Consider the following 18,978-nt stretch of genomic DNA (forward strand, 5'->3'; position numbering starts at 1 on the left):
CCCAGTATTAGTCTTACTTGGCTTCAAGGATTTTATGGTCCACTTCATCCAGTGAAGAGCTGTGTGCAACATGTAATGTTCCAAACACAGTGCTTCTCTTCTTTTTTATCTTCTCTGCCTAAAAAGCAGAAATGCACAAGTTAAATACTTAGTGCATACAGCAATATATATGCAAAATGGATGAACAGTATAAATCAGCTCAAAGCAGAAAAGATATCCACACGCTTACCTGAGTAATTTGTATTTAATGTTAAATTTATTTAGCAAAATATTGGTCTTTACAAACAGTGAAGTCATTACCTCATCTTTGGCGATTGCTAATTGCATTTCAGCATGCTGTCTTTTGATATTGTAATATTGTACTTCAACTTCATGTGTTAACTGAAGCCACTTCTGCAACGCTTCAGGAACAGACCAATTACTTCTCAGCTCAAATTCCTTCTCAGCCTTTTTTAAAGCCATGCGCACCTGACAATCAAAAAGAAACGAAAGCATCACCAATAGTATCAATAGAACTGACAGCAAAAAAATGTGAAATACAAACATCATTTTACCCCACAGCAACATACTCAGGCTTTACAAATCTTTTTCAAGTGTCACTCCCACTCAGGAAGTATAGCAAACATTTCTGAAACCATACAAGGACTGCTCTGAATGTTTTGCCTCCTGCTACACTGCCCCATGACATACATTTGACCTGCTACTACTAAGAACAAGACAAAGCCGCTAGTTCCCATCCTCCGATAACAAGACAGTAAAAATTCTGTAATCCTGTTTCGTGAATCTAGTTACATAAGCTCCTAAGATCATAAGGTTTTACACAATAAAACACCCCTGAAACTGTAATGACAATTGACAGACTTTGCTTTACGTACTTCTAGACTCCTCCATTCAAATCTAGCATCAGAGAAAGACTGTTTTAAACTCCCCTAAAGCTGTAATAAAGCAAGAACCAAATTTAAGTCAGCATTAAATTACAGTTTGCAAATACCTGCACCAGCTCCTCCTCTGCATATTTGAGCCTGCTGAGCTCACATTCAGCTCCCTCCCTCAACTCCCTTAGGCGATGAGCTTCTCGTTTGGCATCATTGATCTCATCCATCATTTTGCGCTCCAGATTTTGCTTTTCCACAGCTACATTTCTGTTCTCTTCCTGTGCTTTCTCAAGCCTTCACAATTGAACAGAAAAAAAAATGAGAAAACACATAGCACATTTGTTAGAAGTTACCATCCTCCAAAGAAGAAAATGTGTTCAACGTCACAACAACACAAATTGAATGGGTACAAATGGAAACAGAAGATCCCCTCTGGACAGCAGGAAGAATGCCTATGCTGCACAGGTGAGCAAGCACTGGCACAAGACACCCAGAGAGGCTGTGGAGTCTCTCTCCTCGGAGATCTTCAAAAGCCACCTCGACGCAGTCCTGGGCAACCTGCTCTGAGTTGGACTGAACAGCCTCCAGGGATCCCTTCCCACCTCAGCCATTCTGTGACAATAAAAACTGAACAAGCTGCATGAATCTGCAGCATCACACTGAGATGTTTATAGTGTCAAACAAAATACGTCAACTTTTCACTGAGCCTTCGTTAAAGATCAAAGTATCAGTTTCTATAGAAAATTGAGTTACATGCATGTCAAAAGAAACCTAATAACTTTCATAAAGCTAAATAAACAATATAATCAGTCAAGGTGTGGTTCAATCTTAAGAGCTAAAAAACAGATGAAACATACTTCTGTGTTGTCACGTCAATGTACATAAGAAGATATAGATTCCAAAGTTAACTAATTATATGAAAATAACAATACCTTCTTCTAAATCAGTAGATCAAGATCAAACCTCTATTCTCAACTCACATGTTAACTTACTATCACAATTTCAAGTACCCAGGAGCAATATCTACCAACATCCCCGTCAGCACTGAGATTACAGTTTCCATTTTAAAAAATGAACAAAATCTGAAGGAAGCTTAAGGCAACTTTTTTTTTTTGAGTATAAGTGGTCTGTATTTAAACTTCACCTCAAAAGGAAATCAAGGACAACATTAACTTTTTTTTGTTTTTATACCTTTCCTGCAAATCAAGAAGACTTTGTTCTGCTGTCTGCAGACTTTCCAAGTCCTTCATCATTTTTGTGATGTGTTCTTTTGAGGTTCTGTTCTGTGTATACGCAAACCAGCAGCCTCCAAAACCAATAACTATAGAAACTGTTAATACAAAATCCTTCATCCAGTTGTGAGGGGGACCTGTACAGAGAATAACATGATCATTAACTACTTCACTTATACAGAAATCACACTGATGTGTTTTTTTTGTGTGTGTTTTTTTGTGTGTGTATGTATTGCTGTGGTGTTTTCTCCTTCCTGCATAGTGTAGGCTATGATTAAACCTGGTGTTAAACAGAATTCCTACTCATTTCATACTTTAAGCTGTCTCCAACAACTGCTGTTCATTTACCATACACATAAGAAATTGTGCTCTAGTAAAATCTACTTAGCCTATGCTAAAACATATTACACTAATGAAAGTTTGTTGTATTTTTACATTGTGTAGCCTATATCTTTTTTTTTAAATGAGTTGAGAGCTTTTCCAGTTACACTTCATCAGCTTCCTAAAAACATTATATTTGACTAAGTTCTCTTCAGTCTGTGCCCTCTGAAATACCCTGTACTGAGTTAAAAGGGTAATTGTACAAAACAAAATATATCTTTATAAGACAACTAACTAATAGCAGCACTTCTTAAAAGCAAAACCTCAATTGTCAAAGTCCTATATCCAAGATACTCATACATTACTTAGTAATTCTATAGCTACCTGAATTTTTATAAAACAAACGTATAAAAACACTTAAGATTATTCTTTCCATAAAACTAGCAGCTTGTTTCCCAAACAGAACATTTGGTTAAATCACTCCAATATATCTCATGCAGCACAGACTCCATGCTTTGCCAGCATCACTTTGAAGTACTTTGATCCTTTGGTTAAAAGCAGACATTTTGATTTTAAGCCTTAACCGGATCTGTTCTTTTCCTCTCCTCAGATTTCAGGCAAAAAACTAGAGCCTTCTTCAGGTTTTTACAGTAGCGTAACATGAAAAGAAACATTCTGCAGAATGAGGTTTATAACTTAAGTGTCAAGTATTTTGATGTCAAAAATCCCTGTAGATGTGCTGCTTCTAACATTACAGCAGGTACAGAGGCAAATGTGTCATGGTTTATTAGTTGATGTAAAGCCCTGTAAAATAACTGTATTCATTTTAGGGCTAAGTAGGTTCATGAGCAACTTAGGTGCTTTAGAGAACAGAAAAAACACACCTTTGCAGTATTTTCATACCTAAGCAACCCACATGCAAAACCAAGTGTTTTGTCCAGTTCTATACTACATATCAAGCAGTCAATCAGTATATCCACAATAAAAATAAGCCACTCTACCTACAGTATCAAATGTCACTGGAAATCCTTGTTGTTTTATTTATACAGTAAAAAGTTAAAGAAAAAAATTACTAACGTGTAAGAGGTCCAAATAAAACAACATCCAAGGCTTTAAGCTGAAGCTTCTGTCTATGGCTCCGGTCAATTATTTTCAGGTGAGAGATCATGAAAGCATGTTCATTTACTGCTATCCTGTCAATGACAAAACAACACATTACATATTTCAACAAGCTATACTCAAACCACTTCTTGAAAAATGCACCCACACTGTACAGAATTTTTCAGTTACATAGATTATGGTGATGCAATTAGATTAAGAGATACAATGATAGTTTTGTTATGAAAAAACACGTGGTGAAGAAAAAGCAATCCAATCACAGAGCTACTCTTTCTGGAATATTCATGAAATGAATCCCTCTGGCATCGCTAAAAGCAATGATTTATCTGTGTGACAGCAACTCACCAATATACACAATACTCAAATGTAGTAAATTATGCTCAAGAAAAGGGTTTCTGCAGACAGTCCTGATGCATACCCATGCAATACATTCAAACTCGTCCAAAAGAAAGTGAGCTAATGTACAAATCATTATGTAGTCATTGATAAAAGCTTCAACAGAAAGAGATAAAACTAAGATGAAAGGAACAGCAGGAAGTAAACTATACCTAGAATTACTTCAGCAGAAAAACTTCAGTCAGCCTTTAGAAACACCATGGCAATTCACTATTCTTATATTCAACCATACCTAGTTAGATTTCAGGTTCATACAGTTGTTCCCACATAACGGCTAAATCAGCAGCCTACAGTGAATCATTTGAAAGTAATTCACATGAAATATTCACCTGGGAAGTGTTGTTCCATTGACATTGCTCTCCCTAAAATTCTTTTCATACTGGGGCAGTTCAACGAATTCTGACAGCCATTGAAGAGTGTCCTCTTGAGTCCAATTATGAACTGAGAGAAAAAAGGTTTTGATTAATTTTAGCAAAAAGCAATAACAAGACATTGCAGACAGGCAGTAGAAAAAAATCAATTTACAATGAGCATGAGAGTTTAGCCAAAAAGAAATGCAGACAAATTAACATTCACATTAACCTATGTTACAGCAGGTGCTGCAGCAATAATTTAAGGCAACACATCAAAGTCCCTCCCAGGAAACTGCTCTCATCTTCATAGAGGCTTGTGCAAACTAACCACAGAAGGGGAGCACAGAAGTGAGGAAGACGGGAAGAGTGAAAGAAAATATTGAAAGACAGTAGATATGTAACAGCAAAACACGTCAACTCCTTCAAAAGTCCAAGATTTCTGTATTACATGCAATGAGAAAGATGTTTTTTCCCCACTGAGAAAGATGTTTAAATTAATTCAAAAAATCCTGAGTATATAAAGGCAGGAGTCTATATAACCTGTCATAGCTATAAATGCTCTAAGTAAATAAAGAAATACTAGAAATGCTATCCATAGATTTTAACCCCCCAAAACATTTCTGGCCATCACAGTCCAGCTGCCATGGCTTCAAGCTACACAGTGACAAATTCAAAAAGCAATTGTTTCATCCCGTTTCTTCCCCTGCTTTTGCACCAAACCTGCTCTCCAGATGTTGATCTTCAGACTCCATTTTGTCATAATACTCTAAACTTCGATAAAAGATGGTTCAACTCTATTTACAAACAGATTGCTTCCACATTGCAAAGATTCTTAACTGTTTCTTTAGTGTGAAACCATCAGATTCACAGGTCATCCTAAGTATATCAAAAGGTTAGTCAAGATCATCCAACACTGTCCTTAACTGCACCATAGAAGTACTATATTCACAAACCAATTCAAAGCAAGCGCACTGTTTGGATTGGACAGAAAAACTCATCTCAAACAGCTACTATACACTACAGACCTCACTGCTGACAGTGCAGAACATGCAGTTCTGGAAGCAACAATACAATGAGTTTACAAATGGAGGAATTAATGTGTTTCACTTCTCCTGAAAGTATTTTGCAATTATATTGTCAAAATCAAAGTGAAACTGTTTTTTGTTTTTAAATAACAATTTGGTAACATTAAACTTCTTACGGAAGAAATATACATATTAAAGTTGTTTATAGTAGAGTAAGTTACTTCTGCTCTATTGCAGAGACAAAAGGGTCCAATTTCTCCTTCACAGAACACTGAAGTTCCCAAAACAATCTAGTTAGTTATAATTAGGAAAAAAGCCACTTTCTTATTCATTACCTATCACCATACCAGATACCTCCATTGGTACAGTAACTCCATAAGGCAGCAAGGTCTATCTGTTCTGAACTAAAATGAAAACTTGTACTTGCTGTCATCTTCTCATATAGTTTCCCGTTTACCCAAAAAAGTAACTGCTATTAACAGTTATACACAGTTGTGCCTATTTAAATGACCTCTCTCAACTTGAAGAATAATCAGAACATGGAGTCAACTCTTATTCTAGGATTTCACATTCCAAATCTGTCCACAAGAAATTTAGCTTTGTTTGATAAAACAAAGCTGTAAGGAACAAACATTTCTCCGTTTAATAAATATTTCCTCTTTTGACCTTCAACACCAACATACTGAATCAGAATGAAGAGTAGTCAGAATGCCTGTATCAGTTCTACAGAAACCCATGGCAAATTAGCCTTCTGACTAGAAGGCTGTAAGTCACACTGTGAAATCTTAGAAGTTTCATGCTTGTCTAGGTCTATCTTATTTCACATCATTTTACCACAAGACTGGCAAGAACCCTTGGATTCAGAAAATATATATATTTTTTTAATTTATTTGTATTCAAGCACATTATACTTCTCATGCCCGTGGAAACCATCTTACAAATAGTTACCTCCACTATAAACACTACTCAGTCAACGTTAAAAAATATAAAATTAAGCCTAAATCACAAGACTCAGACAAGCAACTAAATTGTATATACTTGCAATTTATTTTTCCGGATTCCAATAAACAGTCCTTTTCATCAGTCAAAGATTATCTCCCCCCCCTCCCCCATAAAAAAAAAAAAAAAAGAGATGTGAGAAAAGTCTTTTCCAGGAGCCAACAGTATTCCAAAGGTACAAGAGAAACATTAGAGTAGTTCCAAGGGTCAGTTTCTTAATTAAAGAGAGATTAAAAAGAATAAAACAAAGATTCGTGTGGGGGGGGAACTGATCTAGATGTCAGTAAGAGCATCATCCAAAGCAAAGTAACACTACACAATATCATACACTAGGTCTGGTTAAGTCCTAAACCTGACAGTCTTTCCATTTTTATAGACAAATTCTTGCATCCAAGTATAGACCAGACAGTGGCTAAGTAAAAACAATGCCATCTCTTCCTCACATCTTATATGAAAAGTTTAGCTTGATCCTTGATCCTAAATTGGTTTTGTTCCCCCTCACTCAATCTCTGTTATCCATAGCTAAAAATATAACTGCAGAACAAGCTCCTAATTCCCTACAAGATCTGTCAAGCACATCCACTTACTCAGAAGCAAGTAAGAAGTAATTATCTGATTAACTGATCCACTGGCAAACAAGTGTGGCTGTAAAAGAGGATGTGCAATTAACTAATGAGTGAAAGTAATCTGCAGCTGGAGAAAAGCACACAAGCATGTGTTCTAAATCTGAAGAACTGTGTGGTGTTTCTAGCCATACAGCAGGGAAAAGAGGACTGTAATAACCTGGCAAGAGTAAAGTGACAACAATCAATGGATTGAACTATGAAATTAGGAAATTTTACACAGTGAACTTAACCTCAAGAAAAGAGACTTGAAACCTAACTCATTCATGTTCAGAGAGGTGCTATAGCAGGGCTCAAAGTTCCTCTGTAAATAATTAGTAGCAGCAAAATAAGATGCTTTGAGAAACAAATTGTGCAGAAAAAATACAACTCCAAATCTGACGGAGGACAATATTTTCAGTACATAGAAATGATTGAGTTTCTAGAAGTGCATAAACAGCAAAACATTAGGAAAAATGAAAAGTAACAAAACTTGATCACACATTCTCTCTCCTTAACATCACAAAGAGCAAAATAGCTGCTTAAGTAACACAAGAAGGTACTACCATCACATCCAAACATCTGGGCAGACTGAGATACCATTTAGGCCCTAAAAAAAGTATACTCATATCGCAAATGAAGCTCATTTTCTGCATTTAGAAAATGCTTCCAAAGTACAGTTTCTTTGTAGAAATTGTCAGATTTTGACCTTTCACGTTCTATGCAATTGTTAGTTGCTTTTTCATCTCTCTGTTTTACGTAAAGCCAACAGAAAACAGCCTGCAACTAGATGGCAGACTAGGGGGTGAGGGCAGATGAATGGACTCTCCTGGGGAACCAGAAACAAGCATTCCATAATACATATGTCCTTGAAGCTTTCTTCTAGCACCACAGAAGCGTCCTTCAACCTAAGAAGAAATTCTTTTAGGTATCTGTTATGTTTTAGAGTATTAATATTGAGAGCATAATACAAAAACAAACTGCAGTTTAACTTGTTGTTTTATAAAGCCAACTTTCATGTTAGGCAACTTACCCCAAATTCCAAAATGATGCTGCACAACAAGTGTTCAACCCAAAGCTTTATCCTACAGAAAACTATTTCTCTGTTCAAATTGTCACATGCCTGCTTGCAATCTATTTCTGCACGAGTGACATTGTAATGCTAGGTCTGCATGTCCCTATCTTTTCAAGGTGGAGCCTCAACTTCCCTTTCCTGAAGCACCACAGTAGAGCCTTGGAAAACGGACTGACATCAGCCAAAATATTCCAGCTTTCTTTTTACTCATGTCTTCTACATAGGAAATATCAGTCAGAAGTATTACCTGACTTGTCTCCAATAAGACCTTACAACCAGTATATAAATTTATCCCTCAACAGCATACAGTAGTGAGAAGTAAGCTGGCCTTCATTCGGCAGAAGCAGCAACAGGCTGCTGAAACATGATACAGGAGAACTGATGACATGAGTGTACTCAAAGTCAAGCAGGCAGCTGCAGTTCACCTCCATCAGCACTGCCAACTAGAATGTGACAGCTCCAAGTGTGCTGAGGGAGTGACTTCTCCTTATTTTCATCACCCAGAAAGAGTACAGTAGATAGCAGATGGAGGAGCAGCAACTAAACAACTCTAAGTTAAATGCATATGGCATTAAAGAGTAACCGTAGTAACCTTCTGTGTCATACCTATTTCTACAAGTAGCTATCTTGAGAGACAGTATGTCAGCAACATGCCTTGGGCAGGCAGGTGTAAAAGCCACAGTGTTTACACCCCAATGCAGCACTCAGTCTCTAGACTTGCTTCAGCTGTTCTATTTTGGATACCAATTTTGGTATTTCTTTTTTTTAAAAAAAACTGTAAAAACATGCTTGAAGGTGAAGGGAGCAAGATGACCCTGTATAAAGCTGTTCCTTGCTAACCCATATTCATTGCTCATCAGGAAATCACGCAGTAGATATGTTTTTATTCATGTTAAACTTATCACATAGCACAGCGCTATGGGGAGGCAGCTGTAAAGTGAGACATTACAGTTATCAGTCCCAGGACTCTTGTGGGCCTCCAACACCTTTCATAGATCAGAATACATACAATAGCAATATTTTACAGTGAATAGTGAATGACAGTCATTCTGAAAGCTGTGAACAGGCTAATCATGCAAAAACAATACAGACAAAAAACAAAGTGATTCCACATCAAGCATGTGGAAGGAGTCCAAGGTTTTTACTGTAGCAGGACCTTCAGCAGCTGCATTACATGAAATACTGTGCAACCAGTTCTTACAATTTTTAATTAAAATTAAGTAAATGTTGATCCTATCTTTCCAACAGTGTAGCACTAAGAGCACAAGTTTAATTCCCCCTTGTGCAGAATACCCATCTGCAGTACTGTACCCTCCCGCTCCAAATGGCACGCAGCCTTACATAACCCAGCCTTAGCCAAGCCCTGCACACGTGTTTCCAGCCTCCGGTATTTAAAACCTGAGACAGTAAACGAATTAGAAAGTGCAAGGCAACCATAACATCTTCGTGGCACATAGTTTAGTCCCAGCTGCTGCAACACCACTTGTGAAATATTACCTCAGATTAAAACAGGTGATCACACATAAATAAAGCCTTTAAAAAAAATCTTTTCCTCTAATATGGAAGGCACCAGACTTCAGGTTACTTTCTTTTAACAGAGAAGAGCAAGAAAGAAAAAATACAGGACAGGGGTGAAGCTTTTTTGTATTATACAACAGTTCACAGGATGCACTCGCTACAGATTAAACATCAAATAAACCATAATGGCAAAAATCAGTTTGTAAAGCTAGCTTTTTATAGAATTTACATTTCATCTGACAAAAGCAAACAACTCATTAACCCCAGGTCTGACCAGCACAGCTTTGTTTTGCTACAAAAAAAAAAAAATCACACCCCATGGAGCAATGCTACATTGCCAAGAGTGCAGAACCCTGCCTATCCCCCCAGACAGCTCAGAGAGGATACCCAGCTGAAGGCTCCTGCCCTATTTTTACAGACCCCCTTACTACTGGAGGCTGGGTGCCTAAACACCTCTTCTGATAGTAGCCAAATTTACATACTCTTGGTCCAACTGGGACACAAGAAACTACAAAATATGACTTTGAAACAGAAACAGAACAAATTCATCCATCATCACCTCTGCTGCACAGCTACTACTTCTTAAAGACCCTTGTAAAAAAAACAACACTGATTCTTCACCTTTAACTCAGCAATAACAAAGCCCGACACTTGAGAATAGATGAAGTCCTCTGCACATGCACAAATGATGACGAGTTAAAAAGACAGCCAAATGCCGTAAGAAAGGCATAGGAACCATAATGAAAATGCATATATAAGCATAAAGAACAGATCAGCACTAATAGAAATCACAAGGCTTTTAAGGTTCCAGTGTTTTCTATGCTGAAAACAAGCTCTGCTAGTTCTTAGCCACTCCTCTGAGAAGAATTTTGTCTCTCTCCAGAGGCTTAATGTTGAGATAAAAAAAATTTAAACGATCCGTATCATCAACTAAACTAATAGCTGTTTTGTACCAAGGACACGCCAAAACCATCTGGCAATGAAGCAACAATAGCCTACATGCTGATTTAAGCTATGACATGGTTCCTCTTATGAAGACGAAACACAGCAGTCCTAGAATTTCTTGAACTTGCACCAGTGCATGCTGTGCCTTACACATTGAGCCAGGTAGGGACACCATGCCAGAAGTAATTAAATAGCAATATTCTGAAGCACTTCTTGCTTCCAACTTGGTCCATCAGGCATCTTAAAAAGCAACCGTAAGCTATTTGATAAATACTAAAGACAAACATGCACACAAAGTAAACTTTATGGGAAGGAAAGGGCAATTCTATTCAGTATAAACATCTTCTAGATGTATTGTTTCTTAGTTTCTGAATAAGCAGAGGTGCCAAGGGCACTATTTAGAGCTTGTAACTGTCACACATACCTCAACATTCTACTGAGCAAAGCCTGCATCTACTGATACCACCACTTACACTACTTTCCACACTTGCTTAATACTGTCAACTTGCATTAAACTGACACTACAAACTAGCAGCACTTAAATCAGAATTCCTAAACTGTGTAGGAGAGAAAAGTAACGTTCTCCCATGTTTCCCAAGTTAAATGAAAATAGATTTGAGAGGATTCACTCTTTCTACTTGTCACCAAAACCAAGCATGTTTATAGAAGAAATTCAAAGACAACATTTCAAGACTATTTAAGTTTGCTTTTAAGTTTCAAAAGTAGTGAAAAGGTTGGTAATCAAAAAAAAAAAGTTGGGGAATCTCTGACCTACAGCAATTTAAGTGAAAATTTAGGACATCTAAACAACTTTTCACCTTATGAGGAAAAACTAAAAGAGTTTAAAGAAAATAAGAAAGCATCTCTAACAGCTGTATTTGAATTAGCAACACAAAGCTTAAATATCTTTAGCTTAAATCTTGCTTTTCCTAAAGTATCATTTACACCACACCATTAGTACCACTTGGGAGTTTCATTCTAGAGGGGGCTTTTTCAGTGGTCAAACAGTATCTTTAATGAGATGCAGAAAAAAGTCACTGTAAAGAGGCAGTGAGATCCGACAGAACCCTCAATCTTTTGAGTCTTATACTGCTCGCTACATTCAAGAGACCTGGAACAAATTATATCAGAAGTACCTGTTTACTGAGTATTATTACAGCCTGAATTACATATAGGTCAAACGAACAATTCTAAGGAGATGATTTTTTTCCAACAACATAGCTGTAGTATTTTCTTTGCACAAGATCTCTTGTGAAGGAGTACCTTCAGAATACTTGAAGAGATGAGGCAAAAAAAAAACGCTGATTAAAATACAGACATTTATTACAGCAAACATTTAACCAATGGTAAATGTACATTTAAATGCCCATGTTAGCTGAATGAAAAGCATGTTCCTCTTTTCATTTTTTCTGTACCTACTCATTCTTGTTCAACTGATAGCAATTTACAGGTCTCCAAAGCACTCATTAACACAGTACCTTTTGAAAAGGTTAAAAAAGGTATTTTGCTTTTAAGAACTCTAACATCTGCAGCCTCTAGAGTTTTATTTTAATCACTGTATTCTAGACCATATTCAGCAATGAACAGAAAACAGCTACCGTTTGATATTTGGGATATCTATCTTAAAAATTCATCCAAACTGAAGGGGAGCATGCTGGGCCGTTATTGCATTGTCCTGTATCCCAAGTTTTAAAAGACTTTACAAAATGTTTTGTACAAAGAATTAGGTGTCATAGCCCAAAGGCAGTAACAGAGTAGAGGCACACCGGAATTTCTGCTTTATTATAAGTGCATAATGTTTAAAAACACCGTGATAGCAACTTTCAGGGATAACTAAACTAAAAACAAGCTCATCTGGAATTCAATGCCTGCAACAGGTACTTCCATAAATTACAACCTTGTATCAATGAATTTAAGCTATACTAATTTACTCACAATACATCCACAGCAAAGCAAGTAGAAATTAACTCTAGGTGGACTGAGTGAGTTTTCAACTGGTTTTATATGAATATCTACTCCCTGTACAGGGTACCACTACAGATTCCTGAAGATCCTTAAGAAAAGATCATCTATTTACTACTCTAAATGACTTGGTAGAAAATGGTTGAATTCTTTATTTCAATAAGCACCATGATTTCTAGTTCCTCTTTTTTACCTACCTTCAGATGTTTTCCATCGTCTCCATAGATCCTCAATAGTGATATGCTTGTCTTCTCTATGCAGGTGGCTATGTTTATTAGAAGCATCCTTATACTGCATATCTTCCCTTAGAAACTGAAGAAAGCAGAAAAACATCTTTAATTCCCAAGTAATGCTGATTTCTAAACAAACTGTAAATAAATTGGGCAGAAGAGAATCTTTACCATCTCTTCCTTACGCAAGCAGCATAAAATTCATGTAAATCAACTATTTCAGATTCAAAAAGTTTAATATGTCTACAGGATTTGATTTTGCAGTTATTAAATCCTAGAAAAACTGAAGCTATAGTTGCTTCTGTAGTTGTATTGACACCATTATCAGTATATCTTAGCCTTACAGCATTTACAAGTATGTACTATGTCAGTCACACTGCATACTTCTCCATTCTGAATGTATTTAATCTTCTTCACCTGTGGAAGGCAAGACCATATAATATTTGAAAAGGTATCAGTCCTTTGTGGATAGTGAATAATACTCAAATCCGGTTGCAGCAGTTAAAGCAAACTGCCTGGGGGATGAGAAAAGAGTTCACCAATATTACTACAGTATTTTAAGCAAGTAACAAGAATTTGTTCTACTTCAAATTGAAAGACTGAAATCATCCTAGAGACAATTCTCCTTCTTACTAATGCTGCCTCAGTGGCTACATTTTAAGTACTGAAGAATTACACATAGCTGTTTCATTCGCAACAATAGGAAGCCTACACAAAAAAATACCATGCTGTTGGGATACAAAGCCAGCAGAGGGAGCAGGAGTTTACAGATCTATTTACAATCGGCTCAGCTGCGAACACAGCCAGTTACACCAGCTTTTGGGTGAAAACAGCCTAATTTCAAATTTTCTTCACCGATACAGAAAACAGATCCAAGTTCAAAGCACAAAGCTTTCAGATAGGAGAGAAGGAGAGTGGAAAATATCAGTTTAATACTCAAGGAAAACCTAAGTTTGTTTTGTTTTAAATGAAGCATCCACAAACTCCTAGCTTGCATTTAATAATCAATATGTAGTAACTCCTCAGTAGAGGTTAAGCACTTCTGAGAATTTCCCCATGGAATTCAGCTCACCTGTTCAGTCCCACCTACCTTACCCCTTCCAGACCCTGTGAGAATAACAGTAACATATTCCTTAATAGGGTCCTCTAACAGAAGATGGTCACAATGACAAAGTTCAGCACGTATAGCTAGACCAGACAATGTCACTTTCCAAAGAAGGAATGCATTGCATAATGAAGAGATACGACAGTCGAACATGCATCTTTTTTTGTTTAAAATACCATTATTTCAAAGGCCTAATATGGAAATTCTTCAGCAGGAGTTGTGTCCTAAACTGAAGAAAGCCCTAAAAACAGAACAATTCTGCTAAGAGAAAGAAAAGGGGGGGAAGAGAGGAGGGCAGATTTTTCTATTCTTCGTCACAGCAGCTAATCTCTCTTCTGTTGCCCTGGCCATTAAGTACACAAGGAACAGGTTAGAAAAATTAACTAAACAGAAGTTGAAAGAATAAGCTCCGAGAAAAAACACCTAAGGATTATCTTAGGCAGCAGAATTAGTCAAAAAAAGAGAAGTCCTACTACAAATTTGAAACCAAGAAAGCAGATGAGTTACATAAAAACACATCAAGAAAAGAAATGATTTGTCAATTTAAGTACTTAAAGTGGTAGAAGGTGCTTAAAAAAAAGCCAGACACCTAAATTCAAACCTGGAGCTTCAATTCCAGAAGTTTGGAGACAATTGTACTCCTACAAAAACTCCCACCCCAAAGCCCAGAATTCAGCAGTGTAATAAGGTGTAGTGGAAACTTTCTTACTGAAGCAAACTGAAGCTCCTGTAACAGCTACAAGGTCAGGCAAGCCACCAATTCCTCTTCAAAAAACCTTCAGTACTCTAACAGATAACTCAAATTGCACTCAACCTGTAAGCAAACACTAGCCAAAGCAAGAACCACCACTATCATAAAATTTTGATCCTTCTGAAGAAGAAAAAACACAAACCAAAATCCAATACAGGTCTGACATGCAAATCTCATTGACAAACTAAAGCCATACATACCACCACAAAAATAAAAGATGCTGAGCAGTTTGAGTACTGAAGTTGCAAAATATCCTCGCCTCTTGAGGAGGAAATGAATAATCGCATTCTTCTGCAAAACAGTGGTAAAGTTAAATTAACCACTCACACTAACTACAGAAGAAAGCATTCATCCGCTATGTTTATTCCTTGCTCTGGAGAAAGACTCAAGTTTATCATTTCCAGTTTCAGAAACTTAAAATAGACACAAACTGACACACTTACTTTAAGAGTAATTAGTAACATCTCAGTGTTACTATCTCCTTCAAGCAACTATTCATTTCTACAATATAATTCCCCCCAGGTTTATTATTTCCTTCATTTTTATTTCTTCGAAGGAGACTCAAAAAGGTAAAAAAAACCACAAAGCTTTTAACTATAACCCTACCTTCAGATACGGCCAGCTCTAAGAGCAGCCACCGCCATTGGATAGTCTTTCAGGAAGCTCTGCTGCTATGTGTTATCCATTGCTATCAGATACATGGCACCTGGCAAGAATGCTCTTAAAAGAGAATGTGGCGCACAGCACTCACTATTTCCCCACACAGAAATGGCTTCTATCAACATGAAATAAGGCAATGTATCAAAGCCTACTGGACACATTACTAGAAAAACAAAGTCCATAGCTGTGAAAGCAGAAGCTACTGTATCTTAAGTAATCTAGAATTTCTACCAAAAAACACTATTGCAGTTCAAAAGAAAATTTTACTTATTCTACTGTAAATGTCACAGTCCCTTCAAAGGGAGCTGGAATTTCCACAAGCACGCTTCCCTGTAGCAAGACTGTCTGGCTGCAGTGTTCATAAACAGGTGCAGACAGCCACATATTAGCTTAAGTACCTCCACAGAGGCACAGCATGAGGTAGATCTGATTCAAAACACTCTGGAACAAGTTTCTATGCAACACTACCCATGATAGCACCCACTGTCATTCCACAGGACTCCCTGTGCAGACAGCATAGCGACAGGAACATCACATGTGGGAGCAAAGCAGGCTCCTAACTTGCCTGCCCTGAAAAGGAACTGCTGCATGGACATGCTCCAAGTAGCAACAAAGAAAAAAGGCAGTTCCCATTTTATCAACCTGAGACAAACACATTAGCAGTTGAACAATAACATTCAATGTAAACATGACCTCTTACCACATCTGCAACAAAGTTAGTTGATAACTAAAACTTAAGAGTAATCTCAAGAGTAAGTCAATGGCTTTGGGGGAAGAGTTTTTTCAGTCACACTAGCGAGGATATCTGGTATACTCATGTGAAAGATCCATGTTCTTCACAGAATGTTTTTGCACAGGGAAGTAAAATGAACTCCGGAGATATCCTGAAGATGCAAAGCAGCTGCAGCATTTGCAGTCCAAGTTGCAAATAGACATCTCTACAACAGAGCACTTTGCCCAACAGTCTGACTCTGAAGCACTACTTTACATAATTATGAATACCACTGTAGGGACAGTTATTATAAAAATGATGACAAAAATCAAAACATCCTTCAAAGTTTCCTTAGTATCTTGCTGTGTGTACATCTGCAAACAAGAAACAGAAGCCTAGCTTATAGCAGAACTCCTCCCAGCTGAAATGACAACACCTGTGGTAAGATCCTGGAGCATAACAAGGTCCCAAGACACTAAATAAAGGGAGATGAAGCCTTCCACCTTCACTACACAAAGTTTGTAAGTTTAAAAACATTTGGATGGATTTCTTCAGAGAAGGCTCAGAACTACATGTCGTAGCTCTCTGCCTTGCTACCTCTAAAAACAAAAAGAACTTAGCAAGTTATGCCCACATGTTCTATCAAATGCCCATCCGCACTGTCTAGTAAACATTTTTTAAGATTACATACAGATGTACTTACTCCCCCCCAAAATACTTTGTAAATATGATGTAACAATCAAAAAGAACTGAGATAGTGTGTATAGATTTGGTTTTCTTCAAGAACACAGAAGGGGCTGCTCACTCAGAGACATCCAGAGTTTAATGGCATGCAGTCAAATGTTCTTTTCCATCTCATCTTTTAATGCTCCTAATACCCAAAATATTCAAAGTGAGAGCACCACATTACTTGACACTTAGTTCTTCAAGATTTCTAACCATGAAGTTACTCGCAATTTCCCTGAAGCGTTTAGCACTTACCCCCTGAACAGAACAGATTATTGAAATGAACAGAGCTGTAGTTTAATCCAGTAAATTACGTGGAGTTTTTTTTTCCATTACAGAAACATACAATTACTTAAGGAATGAGAGAACAAAGATATCCACAGAATTCTTATACCAACTCATCTTTACAGCCTAACAACTCTCTCCGGAGTAATTTGGAAAGTTTCTTTCATGTTGAAGTCACTGTGTGTTGCATTTTATTTCTTCAGATTCTAAAATAATAATATTAATGCATAATATTTTAATTCAGTAACCTTCTAAAACAGACAGTGATGTGTGCATGTCTCATCCTAATTGCTAAAAGAACGGAAGCCTATACAACCAGGAATATGTCATTATGTTGTTAGCAAACTAATTACACAGTAAAAGTCAACATCATGAGCTGGTTCTCCTCTACTACTACAAAAATCGAATCACACATAAGCACCAAAGACAGAGCACACGAAGGCATACACTTCCCAACTCACCCCAATTCTAGATCACTGATTTTCAATTGAGCTGTTAACACCTGACTGCTCTATCTCCTCCATTTGGAATTCCTACTGGATTTTTTGACAGTTCTGCATTTTGTTGTTAGTTGTTTTGTTTTTAACTCCAATTCATCATCTTTCAAACACACTTTCTCATGATACTGTTTCTTCCATCTCTCTTGAGTTATTGGTGTCCTGGACGCAAATATGACCTCAAGCCCTCCAATAACGGCTGTACAGTGCATGCATGCATTCTGAAATGGTCACTTCTAAGTTGAAGATCTTTGCCTGTCAAACTTATTACAGCCAAAGCACTGTTTCACTATTCCTGAACAGATCATACAAGCTATTTTTCTGCTTTAATCACTGTACTGGACACAGTTTTCCTTTTTTCTTCATTATGCAAGTGTGCTCTAAATAAAATATGAAAATTTTAAATCATCTACCCAAAGATTCCACACAAGCTGTAAATTCGTGTCGTTGGCTTTTGTGTGATATTGCACACACAGCTAAGATATCAGTATCTCAAAAACACCAACTAATCAATTTCCTACAGTGATATTTCATGAGGAAATTACTTGATACAGAATCTACATATAGAGCTTCTTTGGAAACAGAAGAAAGAAGCATATAAGTCTGTCTTACTGCTTGAGCCTCACCTCTAAAACAGGCAGTATATGCATGGTGTAACAGATGCTTCCTGAAGCAGATAGCCTCCCACGGCAAATGACTAAAATCTCCATCAGTAATACATCCTCCCTTTTAGATACTCTTCAACAGCCTACATACTTAAACCAACATAAACAATTGCAACCTTTTGTACATAAATAGTAAAATATTAGTAGCAGGAGTCGGTATTGATAAATTAATATTCACCTACCCTAACAATAAATACAAACTTCTTTCTCCATCCTTCCTTTTTCCCCCACTTTCTACTGCACCATCCTTTGGTGATATCCTACTTCAGAGCAACTAGTAACTAGACAGTAAAGCGTTATCTATTATCCAAATAATCTTTCTTTTTCCTTTAGTTTTTCTATCTTTAAAAGTCTTAGGTTATACTAAGTACTCTAACATATCTAACAAATAAAGACTAAAGGAGAAAACAATCTAACCAGTCCACACTAACTAGATCCCCTCTATCCTTCTTAGTCACCGAAACATGTAAAACATTTACTGAGGTCATCTAACAAATCCCATGGAATAAAAGTTAGATGAAGTTTAAATCAAGGTTCCCACATGAACAACGCCCAACTTAACTACAAGTTTTTTTTTCAGCTTCCAAAAGGCCTCCAGTTACAGTCAGTTTTTGAGGAAATACAAAGTTTCTTAGAAAAGTACAAGTTTTCTTCCAAGAGAAAGTCATGGAATTGTTTTATGTGAGTCTGTTTTACAGAAAAAAAAATTACAGCAAAAAATGGACAAGTGAAACTTTAGAAAAAGACACTTGGAGTTACTGTTAGGGGTTCTCAACTGAATTAGCAAATTAAAATAGCTAAAATACTTCAACGCTTCACCTCTTGTTACCTTTCCTCTCAAAATAACTTATTTACAAGAACTTCCTTCCTTTGTGTAAATATATACTTGTAATCCTAACACTGTTTTAGTACAGCAGAAATTTAA

At 36.9% G+C, this 18,978-nt stretch overlaps 1 protein-coding gene across 7 annotated transcripts in view; it reads right to left on the reverse strand.

Annotated features, from left to right (window-relative positions):
• The window catches only part of STIM2 (stromal interaction molecule 2), a 70,508-nt gene that overhangs the window by 12,215 nt on the left and 39,315 nt on the right, over positions 1-18,978 (reverse strand). For all 7 annotated transcript variants that reach the window (XM_025149900.3, XM_420749.8, XM_046940611.1 and 4 more), the window contains exons 3-9: positions 12,620-12,734; positions 4,273-4,384; positions 3,506-3,621; positions 2,067-2,244; positions 992-1,169; positions 301-468; positions 18-118 (exon numbers count right to left, since the gene is read on the reverse strand). In XM_025149900.3, the coding sequence (XP_025005668.1) occupies positions 18-118; positions 301-468; positions 992-1,169; positions 2,067-2,244; positions 3,506-3,621; positions 4,273-4,384; positions 12,620-12,734 (968 nt within the window). The remainder of the gene's footprint in view (positions 1-17; positions 119-300; positions 469-991; positions 1,170-2,066; positions 2,245-3,505; positions 3,622-4,272; positions 4,385-12,619; positions 12,735-18,978) is intronic.

This window comes from Gallus gallus, chromosome 4 (assembly GCF_016699485.2).
Source record: "Gallus gallus isolate bGalGal1 chromosome 4, bGalGal1.mat.broiler.GRCg7b, whole genome shotgun sequence".
Lineage (NCBI taxonomy): Eukaryota > Metazoa > Chordata > Aves > Galliformes > Phasianidae > Gallus > Gallus gallus.